We start from the raw sequence: 27056 nt of genomic DNA, 5'->3' as shown, positions 1-27056 counted from the left end.
CTGCATCCCTTGTCTCTCCACCCTGCCCCAGCAGAATCCAGTCTGCTTACCGCCTTCAGGCCTCCCTGTCCCATCTGCCTCCCCAGGTCCCCCTACCCACAAGACCCCTGCCCAGATAGATCCCTCAGCAGCCTCTGCCGGTGAACAGAAGCATCGATCTGCTCAGGGCCGCTGCTACCCAGAGCCACTGCTTGCTAGATTGGAATTGATCTCCTTGGCTTTTCACCGAGCTGCTCTGTCTGGGGAGGGTCAGGGCCACTTGAGGCCTTGGTGGTGGCTGGAGCAGGCCCGGGGCAATGGGAAGGCTGTCCTGCTGTCTCACAGCCCACATGCCAGGAATGTCTTTAGTGCAAAATGTGCTTTCTCCTCATTGTCTTGCTAGCTTCTCACCCACTGCCCAGGAGGGGGGTTTAGAGATGTTGTCCCCATTTTACAGATCAGTACCCTCAGGCTCTGAGAGAGAAGAGGCTTTTAGGGTGGAGAACTAAAAGAATGGCTAACCTGGGACCCCTCAGAGGAAGAGCTGACTCTAAACCCAGGAGGTCTCTGGTCTGGGCTTTTGTCCTCCCAGTGTTCTGGCTCAGATAAATTCTTGCCTGAGCCCTCCGAGCCCCCAAGGGCCTCTTTATCCCCAGGCAACAGGATGGTGCCCCGACCAAGAATCCCAGGCCAGTTGTCTCGGCCTACTGGGGCCCCACAGAGAGGAGAGAACTCTGCACAGAGCAGGGAGCTAGGACTCCTGGGTCAGGCAGGTACCTCACCTCTTCCCCTGAGTTTCTTTGTTAAAGAAAGCCAAGGATCTTGAAGGTTCTTAGTTTTCAAAAGAGCCTAAAGATTTCAAATCAAAGCCCCACCTCCCCTCAGAGACAGCCCAATGTCTCTCCTACTTCCTCCTCTCTCCCTGCCACCCCCTAGAATCCAGGTCCTGCCTCACCCATGGCCCTGCGTGCACCTGCCAGTGTCCGGGCACCTGAGGCTGAGCCCTGTCATGGAGGAGGCAGGGAGGAGTTGGTCCTTGCTCCACCGTCTCTGGGCCTGCTCAGCGGCCTCCTCCCTACCCTCAGGGCCATCCACTCCTGAGGTTTACGGGCTGTAGTCATCAGTAGGGCTGTGGGCACACATTCACTGTCTGGAGCCTCTGCCTCTCCGCTGCCTGCTCTGGCAGCCCGGACCCCTCCCTGCCAGCCCCACCTCGGCCCCTTTAATCGACCTGGGAGAGCCTGGGTGACCCTGGACCTCCCCACCCTCCCTGCTTCTCTCAGGCTGGCATACCACCTGCCCCATCCCCAGGAGCCAGGCAAGGACACTGGCATAGAAGCCAGGGAAGGACGCTGGCACAGCTTCCCAGCAGCTGGCATAGAGGGTGCAGGTGGGCATGAGGAGCTCTTCTGAGTCCAGGGGCGTGGAAGGGCAGGAGGGCAGATGAGAACTGACCTTTCCCAGTGCTCCTAGGTATCCAGAGCCCTAGGCGGCACAGTGAGCCTGGCTGGCTGGCACAGGCAGGGGGTGGGGGCGGTGCCCTCTGGCTCAGGCAGGGCTCAAGCTAAGCTTGAAAGCTGGGCTTCCAGCAGTGAGGCTGTGGGCAGAGTCCACCCCTCACTGGGCAAAGGAAGATAACAAAGTATCCAGGGCGCTCCGCCATGGAGGGTCTCTTCCAGCTCAGTTGGTCCCATGAGGTAGCAATCCTCCAGCTGGTGGTGAGGGTGAGTGGAAGACAGAATTTAAGGGTCATGGGAGGCAATCCCCTGACTCCAGTTGGGGCTATTTTTCCAGCACCCAGAGCAGCCCCTCATCCTGGGCATCCTTCTTCTGGATGATTTTCAGGTCACTTCTTTTCAGCCATATTCACTGGCCACCATGGTTGCCACTGGCGCCTTAAGAGCAAGGGCTGGATCCCCATCAGGATGGCCCTGGGGCTCCCAGCCTCAGGCAGGTGCCAGCTTCAGGAATTTCCTCACTACCAGGGAACCTTCATACTGTATTAATGCAAACTCAATTTGTTCTTTGTTAACTAACTTTGAACTTAATGCATTCACTTAAAAGGAAATCTTAGCTCACTGCCATCCCAAGGAATGATACCCCTGAAATCAGGAGTTGGGCCTTGTTGTTTTTTCTTTTTTAATCCTTGAAAATAAAAGTATAACTATAAAGCTCTGAAACAGCGCTCCTCCCATAGTCATCTCTTGAGTGTCTGGACCTCACTTTGGGGAGTACCACCAAGGGACAGACGTCTAGGGGAGGGAGGCACCCCAGACCCAGTGCCAGGGTGGGGAGACAGCAGGTAAACAAGGAGTGCCAATGGTATTATTGTTCCATCAGCAAACAGTTTTCCTCTGGCCAGGAAGGTGTGGTGAGAAGGGGTGAGGTGAATCTAATAAATATTGGAGTCCGCTCTGGCCTCTACCGCTTACTGCAGCTTTGGGCATGTCGCTGCACCTCACTGACCTCAATTGTCCCATCTCTGAAGTGGGATTACAGTAATACCCGCACAGCGGTGCAGCGAGGTTTGAAGGCTGTGATAAGTGATCAGTCAGACCCTTGGAAACTTCAGAGCTCTGGGTCTATGGGAGCCATTCTTCCCTTGGTTTTGGGGGGAGGTGCTGAGTCGACTGGGGCTGCCAGAGATCTCATGCCTCGGCCACATCCCGGGAGGAGTGTGTGTGTGTGTTGGGCGAGGGGCGGCTTTCTCTGGAATGTGGCTGAATGTCCTCTTGCCTCCTGTGGTGGACGGGAGGGGCCTGAGGAACAGTGGGTGTGTGGAGGGAGGGGCCCAAGAGAGTTGCACTGGAGGGAACCTGGTCGGGTCCCAGAATCCTCAGCGCCCCCCACTTGTGCCCCCTTCGGCTTCTGGGAGTTAGCCCCTGCGTTGGGCTGCCTGTGTCTGCTACGGTGCTTGATGCTTCCAGACCGAGGCTACCCTGAGGATTTCACCTTTGAGACTAGTGGATTGTGAGGCTGGGGGTATGCCGGGAAAACCGTGTTTGTCTGCTAAGTGGCTGATTTCTGGAAACGAGGGAGGGCAAATGCGTGTTATGACCAGGAATATGGCTCAAGTAAGCCCCAGCAGTGCCTCCCATCCCTGGTGTGGGTGGCACCTTGGAACCACCGTCCCTGCTGGGCTATGGGAAGGTCAGCATGGAGGCTGGAGGGTGTGAGACTGCAGAACTGGGCCCGGGGAGGCCAGGGGAGGGCTTAGGGCTGGTGGGCAAGTGGGGACGGGCTTCAGAGTTCTGCATGGAGACCTCAACCCCCGGCCTTCTCTTTTTTTCGCTTCTGTACTGTCCTTTGTCCCCTGTGCGTCCCTTATAGGTCTTGAACTTGTGTACGTTGGGAGGGAGACTGAAGGAAGCGTGGGGGGAGGGTCCCAGCGGGGAAAGCTTGAGCTGTTCTGTCTGCTTTCTTTGAGTTTGTCCCCAGTCCATCTCTCACTGTCTTCTCTGTGCCCAGCCTCTCCTGTCTGTCTGTCTGTCTGTCTCGGGGGGTGGAGGGGTGGAGAGGGGAAAGGGGGTCCCAAGCCCCAGACCCTGGACCTGCATCTTCTTGGAAGGGTGATTTTTGCCCTCACTCCCCCCCGCCCCCATTGTTCCCTAGTCCTGGCCCTTTTCCAAGCCAACCCCCAGCCTAAAGACACGTGTGTCCTAGACGTGTTAGTCTGAGGGAGGAGGTTAGCCTCCACCCCACTCCCAGGAGGATGCTCTTGAAAGAAAGTGCAGGCTCCTTTCCACAGTTTGCAGGAAGCATCTAACAGGAACCCGCTTCCCTCCCCTGTTCACCCCAGCTTAAGGAAGGAGGAAGGGGATGTGCAGCTGGAGAGGTGCCTGGGACCCCTGCTCCCAACCCCTCCTTGGCTCCTAAGGCCAGCGCCTAACCCGCATCATTATCCTCCAAACCCTGCAGAAGAGCAGGAAGCTGGACACTGCCTTTGCCCCCTAGCCTTCTTGGAGCCCCCGTTCTACCTCTTCTGTTCCTAGTGCCTGTCGGGCAGCCCCTGCTTCACCCCAGGTGCCTCTTGCCGCCCCCCTTAGGTCAGCCCCTCCTCGCAGCGACCCCAGTGGGGGATGGGCAGTCCCAGGCCGAGCACGCACCGTGACCCCGCCGAACCCCCTCTCCCCTCTCGCAGATCCGGAGCGGAGCAGCCCCCCCATGCTGTCTGCAGACGATGCCGAGTACCCGCGGGAGTACCGGACCCTGGGGGGCGGGGGCGGCGGGGGCAGCGGGGGCCGGCGCTTCTCCAACGTGGGGCTGGTGCATACGTCCGAGCGGCGGCACACGGTGATCGCAGCCCAGAGCCTGGAGGCGCTCAGCGGGCTCCAGAAGGCCGATGCCGACCGCAAGCGCGATGCCTTCATGGACCACCTGAAGAGCAAGTACCCGCAGCATGCCCTAGCCCTGCGGGGTCAGCAAGACAGGATGCGGGAGCAGGTGAGTGGGGCCGGCCGCGGGCTGGGGAGGGGGTCTGCCTTGTGCGGCCCTGCCGCCAGGCTCATCCTGATTCTGAGACGCCTCTGGGGAAGAGGGGGGGACGCCGAAATCTGCTAGCTGGCTCTTGGGAGCCTGAGGAGGAAAGAGATGGGGGCTCGGAGCCCAGACCTCTGCCTGCAGTCTTGGAATTTGGAGCGTGGGACTGGGCAGAGAAAGCCCAGCCTTCACCTGGGGCTGGTAGGCTGAGCAGAGGGAAGGCTGTCTGGGAGGTCAAGAGAGTGGTGGGGAGGAAGAGGGGACAGCCTCCAGGACTGACTGTTCTGAGGGTCCATCTGGCGCTGGAGTACCTTGGGTTGGGCACCTCTGTGATGTGGCCCCTAAGGGAAGGTCAGACCTTGGGAGGAGCTTCAGAAGGCTGGGTGGGCTGTGCCCCAACAGAGCCCAGCATTCCTGGCGCCTTTCCCTCCTCCTGCATTCTTCACCCTGTTCCTTCCCCCAAGACTTGCTGTGTGAGTTTGAGCTAGAGGACTCCCCACTCTGTGCCTGGTTTTGGTCCTGTCTTCAGTAAGCCTTAGAGGGGAGTCAGGACTCCAGCTTCCCTGGTCCAGGACTTGTCTCCTTCTACATGAGGTGCGATGCTTCCTTTGTAAAGCTCTCCCAGACCCTTGGTTCCTGGATGCACCTCTGCATCTGAGTAAGGCCTTCTTGTCTACAAGTAAGGCCTGTCTTGTCTTGGCCTTCTACTTACAGTCCCACATCGGTGTGGGGCCTGGACAGCTGCTGCATGCTGGTTGTTGAGACTCAGCTGGGAAAGAGTGGAGGGGAAGGGAGTTGTTCCCATCAGCACGCCAGCATCCTTTCAGTCAAGCCTTGGGGTGTCAGTCCCTGCTCCCACAGTTGTCTGGCTCTGTCCCCCTTTCCAAGTACTGCTGGGTGTGGCTGGGTAGGAGGAAGACTGTGCCCACCTCCATCTTCACTGCAGGGAACAAGGATACATTGGAACATATCTGGTACTTTATCTGCCTCTCATATCACCTCCAGTTCTGTCCAGCTCTTACCTTTTCCCCTCTCCGGAGCCCTCCCAGGAGCAGAGTTCCAACTGGGATAAGGGGGAGTTGCGGATGAAAGACATCAGGCCCTCCCCCTCAGGGGTCCCTCTCAGTGGATTCCTTCTGCTGCTCTGGCTTAGGAGGAGGGGGCAAGGCCCTTTGTGATCTAGATGGGGTGAGACTTAAATATAGGGAGCACAGTGAGTCGAAGGGGGTTTGGAGGAAGGGAGATCAGGTGGACAGCCCTGGTCAGGGAAGGCTTCATGGAGGAAGAGGTACTTAAACTAGGCTTAGAAGGATGAAAGGGATCTGAATGGTCATGGAGGAAGAGAACAGTTTTAGGAGGTAGGAAGATGGGAGGTGAGTATAGATCTGAGTTGCTTTGCGGACTGGCATAGAGGTCCAACAGGCTGATGCAGAAAGCTCAGGGTGGGAGGCCGTGGGAGGTGTGGGAGCCAGATGGTGGAGACTAGGAGGGCCATGGTTGTTTTTAGATGGTGAATAGGAGCAGACGGAGGAGTGGCTGGAGCCAGGGGCAGGAAAGGAGGAAGAGAGTGTGTTAGGGAGGATGAAGGGAAAGGGATGGGGTGGGGGTGGGGTGGAAGGAAGATGAGCATGGCTTGTTTGCTGTCTGGATCCAGAAGGCAAAGACAGAAGAACCTGGGTGACAGGGAGATGTTGGTGCTTCAGGGGAAATAAGATGGTTGGGAGGGAAACATTTGGGAGGGTGAGGGACTGGAAGAGGGGAGATGAGTTAGAGGGGACATAGGGGTGTTTCACGGGGATGTCTGCTAGGCACTGAATATACAACTCAAGACTCTAGAAAGGGGGTTGAGCACGAGGTGGGCAGAAATGGAAGTGGGACCTGGGGTAAGTGTAGTCACCAAGGCAGAATGGAGTCTGAGAAGAGAGAGGGCCCAGGATGGATGGGGAGAGGGGACCAGGAATGTCCTATATCCCTGAGAAAGGGGCGGAAGGCCCAGCAGGAGGGCCCTCTGCACTTCTGAAGTCTGGAAACAGCCACTGGGACCATCCAGGATCTGCGGATCCATAGGGTATAGAGAACTCCTTTCTCAAGCCAGGATAGCTAGTGTCAGGGGTTGGAGGTGGTGAGGGAACAGGACTCCTGGGCTGCAGACCTGTCTGGGGAGGTCTGGCCAGAAAAAAAAAAACATGGAGACAGACTGGATGGCAGCCTCAAGGGGCAGCAGGCCTGGGAGAGAGGATGTGGGCATGTCTGAGGGCCTCCTATGTGCCTGGCACGGTCACTGGCACAGGGCAGGCACTCAGTAAATACTTAGTGAATCAATCAAAGCACAGCCACTCGCAGATTCATGCCTTTATTCCTTCACTCTCATTCCCTGCCATGTGCGCAAGTGGGTAGGACCTACAGACGTTTCATTTGTATCTAAGGCGCAGAGGCTAAGCCTAGCTGGGGCTCTGTACATGTTTGTGGGGTGACCAAATGAGAGATGGACGACTTTGAGGATGCTGAGGGGAAAGAGGGCCTGGAGGAACCAGGGGGGGATGGGTTTCCAGTCTCCGGTGTGGTGTGGGAGAGGAAAGCGGCCTCCCTGAGATGGCAGGGAGGAAAGCGGTGCTGCAGGGCCAAAGGTACACTGGGGTGAGGCCCCCTCCTTCCCATGTCTGGCTTCAGCCAGGAGGGAGTGAAGAGCTGGAAGAGGGAAGAGGTGAGGGGCAGCTCCCATGCAGAATGTCCAGAGAGGCAGTGAAGAATTGACGAACAGGACTTCAGGAGTATCTGCTGGGGAAGGCTTTGACCTGGGCTCAGAGAGCCCCCAGCCTGACCCAGAAACAGATGGAGGGGACATAGACTTGGTAAGGGACTAGCCAGCGTTGCAGGGTCCCTCTGCAGTGTGAGCTCAGTGCCAAACTTGCCCCAGGACCTCCCCTCCCCGCCCCGTCACAGTCCTCCAGCGGCTCCTGCCCGCTCCCCCTAATGGGGTGTCCCCCCCTTCGCACACACAGGTTGGCGGCTGGACCGTGGACCCCGTGTGCCTCCTCAGCTCCCTCTGCTCCCACCTCCATGGCGACTCCGCCCCCTCCGGGGCTGGCCAGCCGGCCCAGGTGAGTCACCCGCCTCCTCTCACCCCCCAAACCCATAGCAGACTTGGGCTTTGGGGAGAATATTTTTTTGGAAAGGGGAGATCCAGGATTTTAATTTTGCACCCCTTTCTCTTATGTGGAGCCTGCATTTTCAGAAGACTCCAATGCCCTGTACTCTACCCTGATAGTCTAATTCCTAGCATACCCTCCCTAAAGGGAAAGGGAAAGTGTTAGTCACTCAGTTGTGAGTGGTTCTTTGCGACCCCATGGACTGTAGCCCACCAGACTTCTCTGTCCGTGGAATTTTCCAGGCAAGAATACTGGAGTGGGTTGCCATTTCCTTCTCCAATTACCTCCCCGAACCTGTGCCAAAGCTTGGCTCTGGGGAAGGAATTTTTTTGAGGGGGAATAGGTTAAAAAAAAATTTTTTTTTAATTCTTCTCTCTTTTAAACAGAAGTATGTCTCTCCTACCCTCCCCCACTGGTTTTCAGGAATCTCTTGTGCCCGATTCCCGCCCCCACTGCAGACCATCTCATTTCGCTATCCCCACCCACCCTCCATCTCCGAGCAGACCTAGCCTTTCCCTGATGTCTCATCAGCAGGAAGCCCTTCATGATGTCTCTCTCTCACCCCTCTCGCTATGTCCGATGCTTAATTTCAAAATTTGAAGACAACCTTGGCATCTAGCCACTTGTTCTAAACTGATTGCCTGGTTCTTCATCAAGCCTCAGTTTTCCCTGATGGGAAGATGGACAGGGACACCCTGAGACAGTATCTTAAGGGCTCAGCCTCCCAGCTCAGGCCTGGACATTTCTGTGGGAGAAAAACAGGCATCTGAAGCCCCAGAGGGGAGGAGGGACCAGAGAGTCAGAGTTGCAACAGGCCAGGGGCAGCCCTGAGGAGGCCTTGATTTGGGGGTGGCAGAGGAGGTTCTGTGGCAGAGAATCTAAGAGGGAACCATTTCTCTTCCTTGTGCATCCTGCTTCCTTCCCCTAGAGAAGGGCAGGAAGTCTTGAGTTTTTCAATGAGAATGAGGAGAAGGAAAAATGTGACAGCCTAGGAACCGGCTCCAGAGCAGGGACTCGTAGCTGTGTGTGACTCAAGTCTAGCGTGAGATTGGCATGCTCAGCATCATTCACAGGGCACCCAGCTCACTGCCCTTCCCAGCTCTTGGCCCAGTATTGACTGAACTTAGGGACCAGAGATGTTTCTACCCCCAAGGCTAGACAGCAAGTGGAATGGGCTCATCTAGAGTGGTCACATGTGCGATGGAGGTCAGACTGGGACAGGGATGGGGAGGAGGTGTGAGCCCCAAGTGGAGCAGATGGAATGTCTTGAGTTGGAGTGATGGAGGGAAGTGAGGCTGGATTTGGTGAACTTGATGTCCCAGGTTATGGGGCCCCAGGCCTGTCCACATCTGGAATCTACTCTGTTGGAAGGAAGGGGAGAGCTTGAAGGGGTCTTCACCCCAGGGTTTTGAAGTACAGAGAACAGTGGCTGTGAACGGGATCTTGTCATCACTTTATACCTAGTCCTTATCGAACTTTTTTCTGGATGGCTGTGTCTGAGGCCCCTTTTTGTGAAGTGCAGGACCAGAGACGTTCAGCAAATGCCAGAGTCACACAGTCGGGCAGGATCAGATGTCACCGAGGACATTTAGGCATCCTAGGTCGCCCAGGCTTGGCTGGGAATTGAATCACTGGAGAGCTAGAAGGGTCACGGTGCACCGCGGAGACCCTGGTCGGGAGAGGCTGTAAGCTCAGAGGGTGGCTGGTCCAGAGAGGGGCCACTCTTCTCCCCACCACCCTAGGCCAGATCGTTAGGGATGGAGGCCTGAAGAAGACCCTGGGAGGGGACCGAAGGCCAGACTCCCAAGTCGCAGCCCCTCCCCCGCTTCCACTAAGCTGTCTAACCTCCCTCTCTCCTGCTGCAACCCGAGTCCCGGGCGGCGGGCCGGCGTATCGGGTGACCGCGGCGACGCAGCCACCAGCCTCCGTTCCTCGGCGGGGCTGCGCCGGCGGGGCCGCGCCGGGGAGGGGGCCGGAGAGAGGATGTGCACGGCGGCGCGCCGTGCCGCGCCAGGTGGAGTCGCGGTTACCGGGGCGACCGGGGCCCGGGCCGGCTCGGCGGCGGCGGCTCTCGCATTGCAGCAAAGGGCACCGGCGGCGGCGGCTGCGGAGGCGGCCGGGGGAGGGGAGAGCCCGGGTGGGTGGGAGTAGGGGCCGCCCTCTCTCCCCTCGGCCGACGCGCGACCTGGGGCTGGGGGCCCCCGCATATACACCTGTGGCCGCAGGTAAGGGGGAGCGGCTGCGGGGGCCGGGGTCGCCGCCTGGGGTTCCGCGGGGCGGGGGCGCGGAGACGGGAGGCCCTCCCACCCGGTTCGGAGGGGCGGTCTGGGGCTGGGGGCGCGCAGGCCGCTGAGGTTCCCGATCCCTGAGAAACGCCCCCTCCCCTCCGCCATCGCGTTCGCCGCTTTCCGCAGGGGACAGGCCCCTACCCCGAAATGCGGCTGGCGCCCCCTCCCCCAGCCTCAGAAAGTCATGACCTTTTCGGGGTGCGCCCTCGCCTCCGGCTCAGCGCCGGGCCCGCAGCACCACCTCCCCCGCCCCCCACCCACACTCTGCATGGGGAAGGGGTAGGAGGCCGCCGGGTTCACAGGGGAGTCGGGCACGTGCGTCGCGGTGAGAGGCTGGAGCCCTCGAGGGGTGTTAAAGAGCCTCAGCCTGGGGCAGGGTGGCGGGGGCGAGTGTTTACGTGGACGCGTGTTCACTGGAGTTGAGAGGTGGGTGTGTGCGCTGCACGAGGATCCAAGGGACTGGAACTTGGGTGCGACCCATAGGGTCCCATCCCTCTCCGGAGGCTGCGTCGTCGTCGGGGCTTGAGGTCAGGGAGGGGTCATGTACTCACCCAGCCTGCAGGGGACGTCTGCCCAGGGGAGGGGAGAGACCTCAGCTGGCAGGGCTGAGGCTCCCAGGGGACACGCCCCGCCCTCCCAGGGCAAGAGATGGGGAGAAAGGACCAGCTGCAGGGGGAGGGAAGAACCACTCCCCCACAAGGGTGCCTAGGGTGGAGGAGGCAGTGTGTTAACTCCTTAGCCCCACCCCCACCCCCACCCCCCGCAGGAAAGAAGTTGGTTCCTCTTCTCACCTGGGAGTTTGAGGATCCCCTGGCACTGCTTCTTTGGATCTCCAGGAAGCTCCCATCCCATATTACTGAAAGCCTGGTCCCTTCCATATTATCCTCTTAGAAGCCATCTCATTTTGCCCCTGCTCCCCTCTGACTCTTCCCTACACGTGATGACCCTCAAGTAGCTTTCCTAGGCAACCCTTCCTTTTCCCCACAGTCTCACTGTCCTCTGGAAAGATGAGACACCCCCTTTCTGAGTCTGGGGGGAGGGAGACAACTTTACCCTTGGGCTGGGGAGCCAGATCTCTCTGGGCCCTTCCTGCCCCCTGTCCTCATTCCAGGGGTTTCTGGTGCTGGGCAATTCCCAGGGAAAAGACCTAGAAGGCTGAGCAGTGCGGAGTGCCAGGAGATGGAGAGTGGTGCCAGGGAAGAGTACGCAGAGATACACCACCCCACCCCCTGCCCATGGCTGGTCCTGAGTTCTTGGCAATGGTTTGTGGCCAAATATTTGTCGAGAGGCCCTCTTATACCAGGCACCGTGTGGGCCAGGGCGGGAGGAGCTGACAGCCAGGAAGAGGGTGAAGAAGAAAAGGTGCTGGTGACTGGACAAGGAGAGCCCGGCCTGAGCAGAGGAGGAGCCTCTGCTCCTCTCAGTCACCCAAGGCTGTCCCAGGGGTTAATACCCTGGAAAGAGCCAGACAGGGATGCACGGCATCCCCAGGGCCCTCTCCCTACCACGGTTTTCCTCTCCAAGGACACTGAGTTGCCAGGAGACTGTGTCTCACCCTGGTGGGGACAACCTGAGAGGACCATCCTTCCCACTTTCCAGAGGTGATGGAGGGGCAGCATTCTGCGTGTCCTACCAGCCAGCGCCCCGAGTCCCGGGACTCTGGTCCCAGCCTCACTCCAAGTTCACCAAGCACAAAGACAGCAACTCTGCCCTCTACCCGCTTGTGGGGCTTGGCTGGCCCGTCCTGTGGCACTGGTGCCACCCAGTCCTCTCCCGTGGCCCCAGCTAGTGATCTCCCCAGGTCTCAGTGCCCCAGGGATGTGCCTAGTGTTGCCCGAGGCAGGCCCATGCTGGGGGTACAGCTAGCATGGCTGTAGCCAGGACCCATCCCTCTTCCGCTCCCAGAGATGTGAGGTGGGCACCAGTCACATACTGAGCCTGGTATCTTGACTTTGGGGGCTGGGAGGGGAGGGGCATTTTCTGCTTTTGAATCAGGATACATGATTGTCCTACCTGACACATGATGTCTGGGACATCACAGGCCTGGTACAGTGGCTGAGGTGGTCAGAGGCACCGTGACCCGGCTAGTCGGGGGAGGGAGGGAGGCATGCGACTCTCTCTTTGTGTGTGTGCATAGTAGGTGTGTGTGTGTGTGTGTGTGTGCGCGCACATGTTGCTTTGTGTGTCTCTGCAGTTGTTGTGTATGCGTATGCATATGTGTTAGTGGGCATCCATGTCTCTGTTTCCGTGACTCCCTAGTGGCTAAGGCTGGCGGGGGGTTGGGGTGCCTCTGTGATTCTGCTTGTAGAAGTGTGTGTGAGCAGGTCAGTGTCTGGTGTGGGGTGGGGGTGGGAATGGGCGGTGCATGTTTGTATGGTTGAGGTTGGTCCACCTATGGGTATCTCTGTCTCTGAGTTTCTGTTTGTTTCTGACCGTGGCCGGCTCTTCTCCAAGTATTTGTGTCCCTTTGTGGGTGTGTCTGTTGCTCTGGGTGTGTTTGTGGTGATGTCCTCATGGGAGGTTGTCTGAGAGTCTGTGCGCAGCTCTGTGGGTGGTCTGCACACCGGGGTCGTGCAGCTGGATGAGGGACGGCGGCCTTCTCTGCAGAGCCGTCCATCACCACTGGGGCTGCAGACATGACTCTCATCATAAACCTTCCCCTGCCCTCTGCCTGGCTCTGCCTCCCCACCCCAATCTTGATCACATGTCCACTCCCTCTGCTCCCCCTTCCTTCCCCAGGCCACAGGCAGCTGTGGCTAGAGCCTGTTACTCCAGCCCCTCGCCCCACCCTCCACTCAGCCCCCATGGGTGGCATGTGTCCATAGATGGTTCTAGGTACTGGCTAGGGCACAGACTTCATTGTCCCCTTCCTCTGCCAGGCATGTGATTATTTTTTTGCATCTCTTGGAGACAGTGCTGGGGGGAGGGGTGAGGCTGTGGCCCAAATGGGATGGTCCTGGTGAGTAATCCTCTTCATCCCAGCCCTAGTGGCATCATCCCCACCCTAAAGGTCTGAAGCCTCCTCCCAGCAGGATCCCTCTCTTGCTCCTCCCTGCCATAAAGTATTCAGGTCCACAGGACACCCCACCGTGGTGCCCTCTGCCATCAGGGACCCTTGGTGTCCCTCTCCTCTGCCAGCGGCTCTGAGGCCTAGGGAATCTCATCTGCTGGTGCCAGGCACCCCAGGGCCAGGCCATCTGCTGCCTCTGTCTCCCTGCTGAGGCTGGCACCGGTCAGCAGGGTGCCCTCAGCTTTGCCAAGAACCAGCCCAGCCTCCGGGCCACTCCTCCCTTGTCCTTAGCCATCTGGAGGGGCCTTCTGGTCTCCGGAGAAGGGTGACTCTAGGTTATTGTGAATGAGGAGAAACCTAACACACCCATTCTGGGGGAGCAAGGAGCCCTACTCTCTCATCTGTCTGCCCACAGGACATCGCTGACGATCCCTTGCTGCCTGTGGCTTCCCATCCATTGCCCAGGGCTATGGGGTGACGGGCATCTGTCCACTTTCTCTGAAACCTGGGTCCATCATGTCACACAGGCCTCCTTGCCCTGGCCTTTGCTCCCTGCCTCCCTCTTCCACTCCCTGCCCCGTCAACCTTCCTGTGGTCCACTTCCCACCCCACCTGGGTTCACTGAAATACTTTCTGCTTGTCCACCTCATTTAGTTAAGTCTAAATTCTTTCACTCAGCATTTAAGGGTGCCCCTCTAGCCCAAGCCCCTCTGTAGCTTAATATGCTACTTTCCCAGGTTCTGCCCCAACCAAACTGGACTGTCCCCTCAACACACCCAGCACATGCCTGCCCCAGGCCCTCTGCCCTTGCCCTTCCTCCCAACCTCCAGCTGCTCATTTGTTTAAGCCCCAGCTCCAATGCCACCTCTTTCGGGAAGTTTCCCTCAGCTGGCACAAGCAGATGCCGTTTCTCTCATCCCGCAGCTCTGATTCATCCCTGCCAGCATCTCACGTGTTCTCATATCATGGTCATCTGCCTCTTTTTCTGCCTGTAACTCTCCAAGGACTGTTACCGTGACTAGATTGCGTGACTTAGAAACATCTGGAATGGTTCTCCCCTCCCCCACTAGCACGCCTGGAGCCTGCTCAGGGCCATCCCCGGTCTCCAAAGAGAGTGGGATGTACCAGGCATGGCTTCCTTCCTGTTCCTGGGAGGGTGGAGGGCCCAGGGCTGAAAGCTGAGTGCCAAGGGTCTCTAACCTACCCCTGGCCCTACTCTCCCCTCCCAGCCCCCACATAACCATCTCTTCTCTTATTTCCATCAGCAGCCAAACTACTGGAGTTTCAAGGTCAGTGGTGGTGCTTCTGCTTCCGTGACAACTGCATGTGCTGCCCCGCCCTCCCCCCTCCCTGCACATGCTTTGCACAGGGGTGTGCGTCTGCAGGGGACCATCTGGTGTGGGTGGTGGGCCTTGGGGCTGCAGGCTGGGGCTGCTGCTTTGAGAGAGCCTGGGTTCGCCTGCCAGGGGCTTGTGGAGCCAGTGTGGCAGTTTGGGCCATCCCTACTGGGAATCTGGGTCGGGGATGCTCAGGCTTACCCTGAGACACAAGGGCATTTAGGAATGAGAGAGGTATTTTCCCCTGCTTGGAGAGATAGCTGGCTCAGAGGGAGGGACTTGGATCCTATGATCTTACTGAGGGCCTTGTCCTCTGAACTCAGACTTCATTTTCCAAGCCTGGAGGAGGAAGGCCCCTCCAGATGGGAGGCCCCGTGACTACAATAGGTCCCTCATCCCTTTCTTACTTTCCACTATGGAGAGAGCTGGTCATGCCAGGCAAGAGACTCACGGCCCTGTACCCTCCAAACCTGTTGCCCAAGTGGAGGACAGCTCAAGGATGGTGCTCTCCTGCCTCCTCTGGAGAGTTCGGACCATGCACAGCTGGAGATCGGTCTGTGCCCTCCAAGGACATCCTGCTGACCCCTGGGGGAGCACACTCTGGGACCTCCCCATCTTCTTTGGCACCAGAGTTAGAACTGAACCATGTTAGCCTGCTGCTTGCATCCTGGAGTCCCCGGTTCCTCCAATCCTGGGCATCATGACAGGGGGTGGGAGGTATACATTCCACTCTGCCAGTGCCATCTTGCTCCAAACATCTTGTTTGCATGCATCCTCCCAAAGAGAAGTTCTTGAATCAGAGAACCACAGAATTGTAGATTCATGGTGTCAGACATTATAGGCTTTTTGTAGGAAGCAGTACCACATAGTGGTTCAATGCATGTGGCTGAGGGCCAAACTGCCGGGTGGTGAATTCCAGTCTGCTACTAACTAGCTGAGTGACCTGGGCAAGTTACATAAATTCCCTGAGCCTTGGTTTCTCTTCCATAAAATGGAGCAGTATCTACGTCGTAGAGTTAATATAAAGTGAAGGGACAAGAGACTGCATGTCCTAAATACAATGCCTGGCTCATGGGGAGCCTTACCTCGTTAGCTGTTAGCATCATGGATGCTGACATGATTCTCCACTCAGAATCACCTTGGGAACTGTCAAAACCCTTGAACCCCAGGCTCTAACCTCCAGAGATTCAGATTCAGTGAATGTGAGCCCTGGAGAGTGTGTTTTTAAAAGCTCCCAAGTGATTCTGCCCCCATCTGTGGACAGCCTTTGGGAACCTCAGATCCTAGTCTGACCACCCCTACTCAAGGTTCCCTGCACCTGATGTCTGACTAGGAGTCATCAGCTCCTCCCTGGAGCATCTCCAAGGACCAGTGCTCACTGCTTCCCATCTTTGGGAAGCCTTTTCCTATCTTTGCGGAGCTCTGTTTGAATTACTGTTTTGTTCTCTTCCCATCTCCCTTGTAGTCAGGAAGTCCTCCTGGATGTCTCACTTTTTCTCTGCACTGTTGTCCCAGCTCAGGGCTGGAGAGAAGCGCTATAGCACTGTCTCTCTTCTCAAGAGGGTTTTCTACAAAGGCTGTGAGAATGGAATAAGAGCCCAGAAGACCAGGATGGAGACTGGAACTGGTGGGGCAGCGAATGAGGGTGTGTCTTCTCCCAGGGTTCCCTGGGCAAGGGGCTGCCTTCTCAGTCCCTAGGATCCCTACTCCCCTTCATTCTGGCTCCTGTTCCATCTTCTTATTGGCAACTCATTTGTGTCCCCCTGAGGCGCTGTGGCCACCCCCTGCTCTTCATATCCGCTAGCTGCCTTATCTTGCCCTGAATTCTGTAGCCCCTCATCCACACTAGCCTGGCAACCACTGACCTTCCAGTTGCCTGGCAACCTCATGACCACAAGACCAGGCTTGGTTCCCCACACTGTGAGGAAAGAGAAGGGCACAGGCCAGCCCTGGTGATCAGCCTAGAACTGAACTGCAGGCTCCAAAGTCTGGGGCCCAGGTATCCCCCAAGTGGGCCCAGTTCCTACGCAGCGTCCCTCCTCCCCAGATCGATGCCCACCTACTGATCAAAGCATTATGCTTGAAGCTGGATACCCACTAATGTCCGCAGATCTGACCTGCAGCATCCCCAAGCTCTGAGGCCCCTTTGGGAACCACTGGGCACATTGCTCGTCAGAAGATGCTTTCTCTTTTGAGAGTGCTAATCCGATTGGAACATTAAATTGAGTTAATAGGAAGATGGAGCTGAATTAGGGGTTAATCAGGATTTACGGAAGGAGGGAGCTGAGGAGGAGAATAATTCCTTTTTAGAGATACTTTTACTGTTTGTTTGTTTGTTTTAATTATAAAAATGAGGACTTCCCTGGTGGTACAGTGGTTGAGAATCCACCTTCCATTGCAGGGGACGCAGGTCTGATCCCTAGTTGGGGAACTAAGATCCCGCCTGCTGTAGGGCAAGTAAGCAGGCATGCCGCAACTACTGAGCCCAAGAGCTGTAACTAGAGAGCTCCAAGCGCTGCAGTGAGAGATCCCCCACGCTGCAAAGACCCAACGCAGCCAAATAAATAAATATTTTTAAAAGACACTAGCATTATGAAAAACAAAAAATATAAAAATTATAATTCTAATTGTATAAAGTTGACACAGCCAGGCAAGGTATAAAGTAAAGAGAAAGGTGTGTCTCAGCCCCAAGATAACCAGTGTTAATGGTTTTGAATGATTTGTGGTTGTTAAAAATAGGCAATTTATTTTATTAAAAAAATACAACTGGGCAACATGGTCTTTTTCTTGATAACATATATATGTGATACATCTCATATATATATAATGTTGCATAACAGAATGATGTAGATCTGATTCATTATCTTTCTCCCTTAAATAAATGAGTTTCTGACAGCAACCAGGTTTGAGGGGAGGAGCTGGGGCAGACTGGAAGGAGCTGTGGCTGAATGAGAGCTCCAGCCCTTCAGCCAAAAGTAGATTCTTGAAGTGCAATTGAAATCAGGGTGTCCCCTCTCCTAAAGAGAGGGTAATCGAACTGTCCCTGGGGCAGGGGATGGTCATTGGGTGACACCCTTCCCTAGCCCCAGGCAGATATATAGCTTCAGGACAAGGGCTGCTATGATGAACTGGAGGAGGCCTTTCTGGGCAGCTAGCCAGGCACGTTGGCCATGTGGCAGCACGTTCCATGCAGGGAGGGGCTGAGGCCTGGCACTTAGGCCATGTGCTTGTGTGGGCTGTGATGTGGGCTGCATGTACTAGGCAGGTAGTCTGAAACTGGGGTCCAACTGGTTTGGGGGGTTTTGGGGTGGTTCTTCCAGTCACCGTAGGTCCAGGACATTGTCCCCAGCTCTGTGAGGCACCATGCCTCCCAGAACTGGGATCCTGGGGTCCCTAGCTCTCTGCTTCCTTCCTGGACCCTGTTTCCCACCCCACCCCACCCCTCTGAACTCCACGAAGGATAAATTCATCACTCACAAAACCGCCGCTTAATTAATGTCTGGAACTAATGCCCCAATTTGCTCAACGATTCTGCTGCTCACCTCGGTGACAAATTTGTGTTGTTGTTCTTTGGAAGCTTAAAATAGCAGGCGTGCCCATGGCTCCCTGCTCAGATGGTTTCTTGTCTGGCTTCCCAGGGTGCCTGAGTCCTCTGCCCAGTCCTTACCTGCTGGGTGTCCTGGGGAGACCAAGGCCCCAAGAGTTTGGGGAACTCTCCTGCAACCACACAAGTCTGAAATCCAGGAGACCCTCCTGTGTGTGTGTGTGTGTGTGTGTGTGTGTGTGTGTGTGTGTGTGTGTTTCTCGCTGGCTGGCTGGGGCTCCCCAGGCTGGGATGGGGGCAGTGGGCAGAGCAAAAGGGGCTCATGCCTGGTTTCTCTCGCCCCACCCCATCCTTGCAGACCCGCAGCTCACGCCACACTCAGGGAGCCCAGCCTGGGCTGGCCGACCAAGCGGCCAAGCTGTCGTACGCCTCAGCCGAGTCACTGGAGACCATGTCAGAGGCCGAGCTCCCCCTAGGCTTCAGTAGGATGAACCGCTTCCGACAAAGCCTGCCCCTCTCCCGCTCAGCCAGCCAGACCAAGCTGCGCTCACCAGGTACTGCCTGTCCATCTTCCCTCCTGGCCACTGGCTCCTCCCTCTGCTCTGCTCATCCCGGCATCCTCCCCCTCTCCTTGACCGCTTCGTCTCTCCTCAACCACCTTTCTAGGAAGACTCTGGCTCCCCTCCCCCACCCCATCTTCCCGCCCACCCCTCCTCCTCCAATCTCCTCCCTTCAGGGCCTCTCCCTCCTCAGCTGCTCTCTCACCCGCCTTCTCCACCTCTCTTCCCTCACTTCTCTCTGCCTCCGCACCCCCTTCCCTGTCCCTCTCTCCCTCTCTAAGCCTCCCCTCTCCCACCCCCTTCAGCGGCCCCCCTTTCCTTCATTCCCCGCTTCCTTCATCTCTCCCCCTCACTCTCAGTTTCTGCCCCAACTGCTCCGGCCCGCAATTCCATTTCCTCGTCTGGACTCCAACCTGCCTGGGGTGCCTTGAGAGGCCAGCAGCATGAGGAGTGCCTGGGTGCACCTGCACTCCGGGGCGGCGTCCGGCCTCAGACCCTGCCTCTGCGGGACCAGCGGGACTCCCGAAGGCTCCCCGAGCCGCCGGCGTGGTGGCGGTGGCGGCCCCGACACCAAGGGTGGCGTCTCCTTTGCAGGGGTGCTGTTCCTGCAATTCGGGGAGGAGACTCGGCGCGTGCACATCACGCACGAGGTTAGCAGCCTGGACACGCTGCACGCACTCATCGCGCACATGTTCCCGCAGAAGCTCACCATGGGCATGCTGAAGTCGCCCAACACAGCCATCCTTATCAAAGATGAGGCTCGCAACGTCTTCTACGAGCTGGAGGACGTCCGGTGGGCGTGGCCCCGGGGGGAATGGGGTGGGCTCCCCGTTACTCCTCCTCCGATGGGGGCTCGAAGCCACAGGTCATTCCGCAGCCGCCTCCTCACCTAGCCTCAGCCCTTTTCCCCTCTTCTCCCGGAGCCCTACCGCCCCGCCCCTTCTTCGGTCATCTCGGGCCCCACTGCCTTCCCTTTAATTCATCCACCCCTGCTGGTTGGCCTTGGCTTGAGCTAAACTGAAAACAGTTCGTGAGGCCGAGGTAAACGGGGTAGAAGATGCTGGTTGTGTGTTGATGGCAGGCAGCCTGAGATCCGCTGAGTAAGGAGTTAAGGGGTTGGAGCTCGCGGCCCCTCTTGCCACCCCTCTCCCTTTTGCCTGGAGGTGGCCCCTCTCATCGCAGGGCTGGGGGATGATGACCCTCTGCACCCCTTCCTCCCCCTAGGGACATCCAGGATCGCAGTATTATCAAAATCTATAGGAAGGAGCCACTCTACGCCGCTTTCCCTGGCTCACACCTCACCAACGGGGACCTTCGGGTATGGCTGGGGTGGCCCAGGGCCTGGGGGAGGCTGGGCAGATGGGTCCAGGAGCAGAGTCTAGCCACTTGTCACCAGGGACTAGGGACAGCTTTGGAGAAGGGAACGTGGAGGCAGAGGATGGCCTTCGTTAATTGTGGAGTCCTGGAGGTGTCCCTCGCCTCATCTGCCACTTTTCCTTCTGGTCAGATCAGGGTTTCTCAAATCTGCCTCTAAATATCCTAGGAGACAGCTCTCAGGAACCGCCCCTTCCTTCTTTGCTTTCCATCCCCCACCATGGGGTGAGCTGGAGGTTGCTCTTCTCTCTGGTGCCTGGCCCTCTACCACTTCTTCCGTCCTGGGAGCCCAGATGGGAAAGGGGTCGAAGATGCAGCAGGAGGGTGGGAAGGCAGAGAACAGAAGGGACTTACTCAGCGTCTGGTTGGGGCGGGGAGCTGCTGACTCCTTAAGCAGGAGGCAAGGGATCCCCTTTGTGACCGGCTCGTGGGGTTCTGGGATTGTCTTCTGCACAGAGAGAGATGGTGTATGCGTCGCGGGAGTCGTCGCCCACTCGGCGCCTCAACAACCTGTCGCCGGCGCCACACCTGGCCTCAGGCTCGCCGCCGCCGGGGCTACCATCGGGGCTGCCTTCGGGCTCGCCGTCGCGCTCGCGCCTCTCGTACGCCGGGGGGCGCCCGCCCTCCTATGCCGGCAGCCCGGTGCACCACGCGGCTGAGCGGCTGGGAGGCGCCCCCGCCGCCCCTGGCGTCAGCCCGAGCCCGAGCGCCATCCTGGAGCGGCGCGATGTGAAGCCGGACGAGGACCTGGCGGGCAAGGCGGGCGGCATGGTGCTGGTGAAGGGCGAGGGCCTCTACGCCGACCCCTACGGGCTGCTCCACGAAGGCCGCCTGAGCCTGGCCGCGGCCGCCGGCGACCCGTTCGCCTACCCGGGCGCCGGTGGCCTGTACAAGCGCGGCTCGGTGCGCTCGCTCAGCACCTACTCGGCCGCCGCGCTGCAGTCCGACCTGGAGGACTCGCTGTACAAGGCGGCGGGCGGCGGCCCGCTCTACGGCGACAGCTACGGCTTCCGCCTGCCGCCCTCGTCGCCGCAGAAGCTGGCCGACGTGACCGCGCCCCCCGGTGGGCCCCCGCCGCCGCACAGCCCCTACTCGGGGCCGCCCAGCCGCGGCTCGCCGGTGCGCCAGTCCTTCCGCAAAGACTCGGGCTCCTCGTCGGTCTTCGCCGAGAGCCCCGGAGGCAAGACCCGCAGCACCGGGGGCTCCTCGACGGCCGGAGCGCCCCCTCCCGAGCTCTTCCCCGGGCCTGGGGAGCGCCCGCTTGTTGGGTTCGGGCCGCCTGCGCCAGCCAAGGACACAGAAACCAGGTGAGGGAGGGAGCTAGCGAGGCTTGGGGCTGCGCGGCGGGGAGAGGGGGCACGGCAGAGTCCGTGGCAGACGGGGCTGTGTCTGAGACCCGGGAGTCCTAGACCCGGAGTATCCTTGCGGGGTCACCAGAGTATATTGGCTGCGGCAGGGCAAGCACAGGACAGACATTTCATCTGCAGCCCCAAGGGATGGATGAGAGGGCCCCAGACAAGTGGCCTGGAGACCTGGATTTGCATCTGGTCCCTGAGCCTTGGTTTCCCCAATTCGAGTTGAGGCTGAAGCAGAACTCTTTGTTTAATGCCTTTCCTGCTCAGGCACCAAACGTGCCGCCATGAGAGCTGTCCAGCACAAGGCCGGCTGAAGTCCACTGGGGAGGGGGTGCTTTTAAGAAGTGGGGATGAGAGGGGCACATTTCTTTAAGTAGCCTCTGAGTTGGGGAACTCTTGCCTATCATCCAGCCTATTGCTAAGGGTGCAAGGCTGGAGGAGGTAACCATGGCACTGACTTGCCCCCCTCTGCCCTCAAGCAGCACCACTGAGAGGTGAGGAGAAATGATACATTCACATAGCTTTCCTGTGGCCTGTGTGCCAGGCACTGCACTGGGCACTGTTTATGCCAAGTTGGGCAAACCCAGCTCCTGCCCTGTCTAGTGGGGGAGACACAGTAAAAGAAAAAAATAGTTCTTCCCTTGGTAGGGTGTACTTCTAAGGCAGTTGGGTACTCTGGGATGACTTCAGAGAAGAGGTAGGGAGAAGGGCGTGCCTAGCAGGAGGCATACATGTGCAGAGGTCCAGAGAGGCCTGGGTGGGGCCCATTAGGGAGCTAGTGATGAGAGATGAGTCTGGAGAGGGAGAGGGTGACTGTCAAATGGCGAAGGGCATTTCCATTGTTACGTGTGTGGGAGGGCTGTGGACTTGATCCTTAGGTGTTGAGGCCCTTTGAATTGTCTGTGTGCTGGTGGTTCTCTAATTATCAGTCTTAGGAGAGGGGGGCTGGGCAGGAGGGACCCCATGCCCAGAGATGGGGTTGATCAAGGCTACCATCTTCCCTAGGGAGCGCATGGAGGCCATGGAGAAGCAAATTGCCAGCCTCACAGGCCTGGTGCAGAGTGCCCTACTGCGAGGTTCGGAGCCTGAGACCCCCAGGTGAGGTTCTTTTCCCAACACCACTGCCAAAGGCCTGTGGTTGGGGCAAGAGGAAGGGAAAGTGAGCAGCAAGAGCCCTGGGCTCAGCTCTCCCCATGTCTCATCATGGTGCCCGGGGTGAATCCTTCCCTTCTCGGGGGCTCCATCCTGAGACCAGGGGACTGGAGGAGTTTACGTTAAAGTCTTACCCAGCTTTGACGGTCTGGGGCCAGCCTGGACCCCGTGATGGCCATCTTTTCCCTGTACCACAGTGAGAAGATTGAAGGCTCCAATGGAGCAGCCACCCCCTCAGCACGTGAGTGGCCCTTTCTCCCTCCCTCAGAGGTCCTTGCCCTCTCCTAGCCTCTCTGGTCTTCTGGTCGGTAAAGGGGCTACGTCACCAGGCTTCAATGGGTAAATGAGTAGTCACCTTAGCCCAAGATGTCTCACCTGGTGCTTTGCTCCCCTCAGAAAGGCTGGCCACTGGTTGGGGCAGGGAGCCAGAGCCATGCTTCTCCCTGGCTACTGTGTGGGGCCACGAGTGGGAGAGAACTTACCCCGATCTCTCCCAGCTCACGGTTTATTCCCTTTCTCCCATCTTTGTGGTCCCTGTCTGCAGCCTGCGGGTCAGGCAGCCGGAGCAGCGGGGCCACCCCAGTGTCCGGCCCTCCCCCGCCTCCGGCCAGCAGCACCCCTGCGGGGCAGCCCACTGCCATCAACCGTTTGCAGATGCAGCTGCACCTGCGTGGCCTGCAAAACAGCACGAATGACCTGCGCAGCCAGCTTCAGCAATTGCGAAAGCTCCAGGTACCACCACCTCTCCGGGGCCCCGCCCCCTCAAACCCCGCCCTACCAGAACCCACCTACTTGCCGAAACTCCTTCCCAAGTCTGCCCCGTCCCGAGTCCCCTTTACTGGGCTGCTCTCCGAAACCTTCCTCGAACTCCCGTCACCTCGCTGAATCTCTATTCCCTCACCAAGCCACCACCCCTGGCCCGTGTCCCCCTTGGCGTGCCCTCTTTCCCTTACCCTGAATCCTTCCCGCCCTCCTGGAGCCCTAGCCTACCCCACTGAGCCCCCTCCTCCTGTCAGTATCCCTCAGGGCAGTCCCAGCCCCTTCCCTTCTCCCATTCTTTCCGCCTTCCCCTCCCTTGGGCGGAAGCCTTTCCCCCAGATCCCCTCAGCGCTACCTTCCTAAGCCCACACAGCCTTCCCCAGCCTACTCTGCTTGGCAGATGGTCCTACCAGTCAGGAGCCTGGCATCCATGTGCCCTCTCCTCGAGAGTGCCCCGGGGCCCATCAGGTGAGAATAATGAATAGAGACAGGTTGGAGAAGGGGCAGAGAGTTGCCATATGGGCAATGGGTAAGATGTCGGCTACCCCCCCCCACCACTGCCTCAACTCGGCCTTAGAACTAGGTTCAAGTGTTAGTTATGTTCCGGTCCCAGCCAAGGAAACTGTCAAACCACAGTGCTTGAGTCCTTCATCGAAGCCACAGCCATGCAGTCCCAAGGTGGGCAGGGCCCTGTTAGGGTCATCTCTTGCCCTCAAATATCCCTTACCCCATTCTCCGGCCTCTATATTTCCCCAGAAACCTTGTCCTCTTCCCCCGACCCCTTCGTTGCAGCTAACTGCCACAGCGAAGCAGCCGCACCTTCTGCACTGCCCAACTTGGCACTCCTGTCTCCCTCCACCATCCCCAAGCCATTCTCCTCCTGCCTCTACGCTTCCCCAGAAAGTAACCCTCGGCCTGTAACCCCTACCACCCCACCCTTTCGCTGCTGCTCACGGCCACAGCCGAGCAGCAGTATCGTCCGTGGAGTTCGCCCCGCGGTCGGGCTGTCCTCTGCCCGCCTCCTCCCAGCCCTCTCCCCGCAGCGCGCCTCCATTCTTTCACACCCCCATCCACCGGCCCATCTGCGTCCCGCAGCTACAGAACCTGGAGTCTCTGCGCGCGCTGTTGAAGGGCACGGAGGCGGAGCTGAGCATGCGCGTGTCGGAGGCCGCGCGGCGGCAGGAGGACCCGCTGCAGCGGCAGCGCACCCTGGTGGAGGAGGAGCGGCTGCGCTACCTCAACGACGAGGAGCTCATTACCCAGCAGCTCAAGTGAGGCTGGGCGCAGCGGCTGCGGGGAGGGCTGGGAGTGCCGCCTCGCTGGCCCGCAACCTGGGATCACGGGGAGGCGCAGCTCCCTTCTTTCTGACTCCCAGGTGACGTGGCTCTGTTCTGAAGCCTGGTTTTCATCTTCTCTGTGGTCTGATGTCTCTGTGACCCACAAACCTTTGACCATCTGGCAGGAGTCCTATTTTCTTTTGTTCTGGCTTGATGCCTGCTTTTGCTGTGGTCTTACTCCCTAATGGTCCAAGGTCCGGCTTCCCCGTGGCCTGCAGCCTTACTCTCATGTTTCCAGATGCCCGATTTCACTTCTGTCCTCTGCCTGCTTTCGTTCTGGCCTGTGATCCTTGCATACTGATCCTCGAATAGAGTGTTCCGGTGGGCCAGCTTGGTCACGGTAGCCACCCTCACCAGCTCTTAGACCAGATGTAGCCAAGGAGAACCCTCCTCCCATCCCACTGCCGCTGAAACAGGGCTCCAGGAATAGAGAACACCCCGCCCCCAAAGACTTAGACATGCAAGGGTTAACAGAAGACAGTCCTCTGATCCAAATTTAGTAAATAGTTGTCTGGCCAAGATTCCATAGTCTGGCACCGATGCAAGGAGAGGCTGCCTTCCGCTGTCCGCTGTCCGTCCATTGAGTGAGCAGTCCCAGCCCCCTGCAGCTTTCCCTGGTCAGTCCCTGGGTCTGAGACAGACGCCCTGCTCCTTTGCCTGGTCTCCCTCTTGGCAGCACAGGGCATGAGGGGCCGAGCTCCAGCTCCAGCTCTGAGCAGCTGGGCCATCAGAGCAGTTTCTGCCCTCCTCTGTGCTTCAGCTTCATCACCTGTGCCCAAGGTTAAGCTTTTCACAATTCTTTCCAGAGGGGGCTTTGGCTTCTACGGGTCAATGACTCAGAACCAAAGAAGACTGCTCAGAGGAACCCAGCTTCCTCACCAAAGTCATAATTGGCTGTATCACTTGCAAGGGGCTCCCTGAGAAGGGTCCCTGCTCCTCAGCCTCGAGCCCATACAGCCTGGAGGTCCATGTTCATTTCAGTGACGCACAGGGCAAGATTCCCATGACCCCTTGTGGTTGAAATGAGAGAAGGGGACATCTCACTTGGAAATAAGCTGGTGTGGCAGTCAACTGCATCACCCCTGCTGTGAAAGCTGAGTGACAGCTCCGGTCAGATCTCCAAGTAGACGGATGGCTACCACCACCTCCCCACCCCCCCCCACCCAGGGAATTCCATTTACCTAACGTACCTGTCCTCTTTTCCCCCTTTTGTATTCAGCGCAGAGGAACTGGATTGGAATTTTCAAAGGGAACTTTACTGAGACATTAAAGGAAAATAAAAGGAAATATAGAAGTACAGAGGAGGCAGGAAGGATGAAAGAACGTATTTATGCTCTTGTCATATGGGTGTCTGGTCCCCAGCTTCCTGGGGCCTCAGTTCTCCAGGAATACACAGTCTCCCTATGGGTTGCCCTGCTATCAAACCCATTGCTCTGACTGCTCACTTTAGAGAGCTTGGGGGCTGATACGTTGCTTCCGGCAGGATTCTCCATCTACTTCGAAGGTGGCTTTTGGGGTGGAATCTGGACTGGGCTGCACACCGGTGCTGCAGTGGCTTTGGCTTGACCAGGAGGGGCCTCCTTGCCTAGTTTCCATAGCGTCCCCGGGCATTGGATGGCCTGCTGGCCCATCCTTTCCCCTGCCCTAGCTTACCAGCCTCTGTCCACTTCCTCAGCTTCACTCTACTCCTTCCTTTTGCCCTGGCATCTTGCTGGAAGTTACAGCTGGTTCTGTGCTCCACTCAGCTTGGTTTATTCACCTGTAGCTCTAGCCAAGCGCATTGTTTAGATGTTGCCCTTAGAGGCAGCCTCCACTGACTGAGACTTTTGGCCTTTGCAGTGTAACATGGCCCAGCCCAGCACCAACTTTATAGGCATGTGACCTGTTATTCACACGGGGCCCCATGCTTGTGAGGGCCCGTACTTGGTTCAGTGCTCTGCGGTCATTATCTTGAAATTCTTAATTTTTATACCAGGGGCAAAATCTTTATTTTGCTTTGGGCCACCTCACATTTTGTAGCTGGTTCTGCCCTGGTCCTCACCTCTCAACTGTTCCAGAACTAAACCTGGGTCTGGAAAACCCCACCACTTTCTGATCCCAATGTCTAGACTTGCTCTGATTTGGATTTTCTTGCAGAGCCTGCTCAGGTTATGGGCCCCCAAACTTTTGCAGATTGTACCATAGGAAGACTGAGGTGCTAATTGAGCCTAAGAGGGGCCTAGTGGCTTTCCTCCCTGCAGTCACTCAGGGACCCAGCCTAATGCCTTCCAATAAGGCACGTCTTCAATATGTGCCTTCCAAGATTACCCACAGGGTCTCTGTCTTTCAGCCAACAGGAAGGGGAAGTGAGTGCGGAGGAGCCTACATGGGAGGATTTTAGGGAGCCAGACCTGGAAACAGCATGTCCCACTTCCATTCATAGTCCATTGGCTAGACCTTATTTGAATGGCACTTCTACATGCAAAGGAGGCTGGGGAATGTAGTTTAGTATCCGAGCTACTTGTTGTTTAGTTGCTAAGTTGTGTCTGACTCTTTGTGACCCCATAGCAGTACATCAGGTTTCTCTGTCTTTCACAATCTCCTGAAGTTTGCTCAAACTCATGTCCACTGAGTCGGTGATGCCATCCAACCATCTCATCCTCTGTTGTCCCCTTCTCCTCATGACCTCAGTCTTCCCCAGCATCAGGGCCTCTTCCATTGAGTAGGCTCTTTGCATCAGGTGGCCAAAAGATT

The 27056-nt window shown here is 57.8% G+C and overlaps 1 protein-coding gene across 2 annotated transcripts in view; it reads left to right on the top strand.

Moving 5' to 3' along the window:
* Nucleotides 1-27056, top strand: part of SRCIN1 (SRC kinase signaling inhibitor 1) — a 73166-nt gene that overhangs the window by 22052 nt on the left and 24058 nt on the right. For both annotated transcript variants that reach the window (XM_018064973.1, XM_018064972.1), the window contains exons 2-12: nucleotides 4121-4422; nucleotides 7461-7559; nucleotides 14171-14194; nucleotides 18145-18340; nucleotides 18941-19139; nucleotides 19571-19664; nucleotides 20177-21027; nucleotides 22081-22173; nucleotides 22425-22468; nucleotides 22772-22959; nucleotides 24082-24257. In XM_018064973.1, the coding sequence (XP_017920462.1) occupies nucleotides 4121-4422; nucleotides 7461-7559; nucleotides 14171-14194; nucleotides 18145-18340; nucleotides 18941-19139; nucleotides 19571-19664; nucleotides 20177-21027; nucleotides 22081-22173; nucleotides 22425-22468; nucleotides 22772-22959; nucleotides 24082-24257 (2266 nt within the window). The remainder of the gene's footprint in view (nucleotides 1-4120; nucleotides 4423-7460; nucleotides 7560-14170; nucleotides 14195-18144; nucleotides 18341-18940; nucleotides 19140-19570; nucleotides 19665-20176; nucleotides 21028-22080; nucleotides 22174-22424; nucleotides 22469-22771; nucleotides 22960-24081; nucleotides 24258-27056) is intronic.

The sequence above is a fragment of the Capra hircus genome, chromosome 19, assembly GCF_001704415.2.
Source record: "Capra hircus breed San Clemente chromosome 19, ASM170441v1, whole genome shotgun sequence".
NCBI classification, from domain to species: Eukaryota; Metazoa; Chordata; class Mammalia; order Artiodactyla; family Bovidae; genus Capra; species Capra hircus.
The sequence above is the reverse complement of the archived record's forward strand: the minus strand, read 5'-3'. Positions and strand labels throughout refer to the sequence as shown.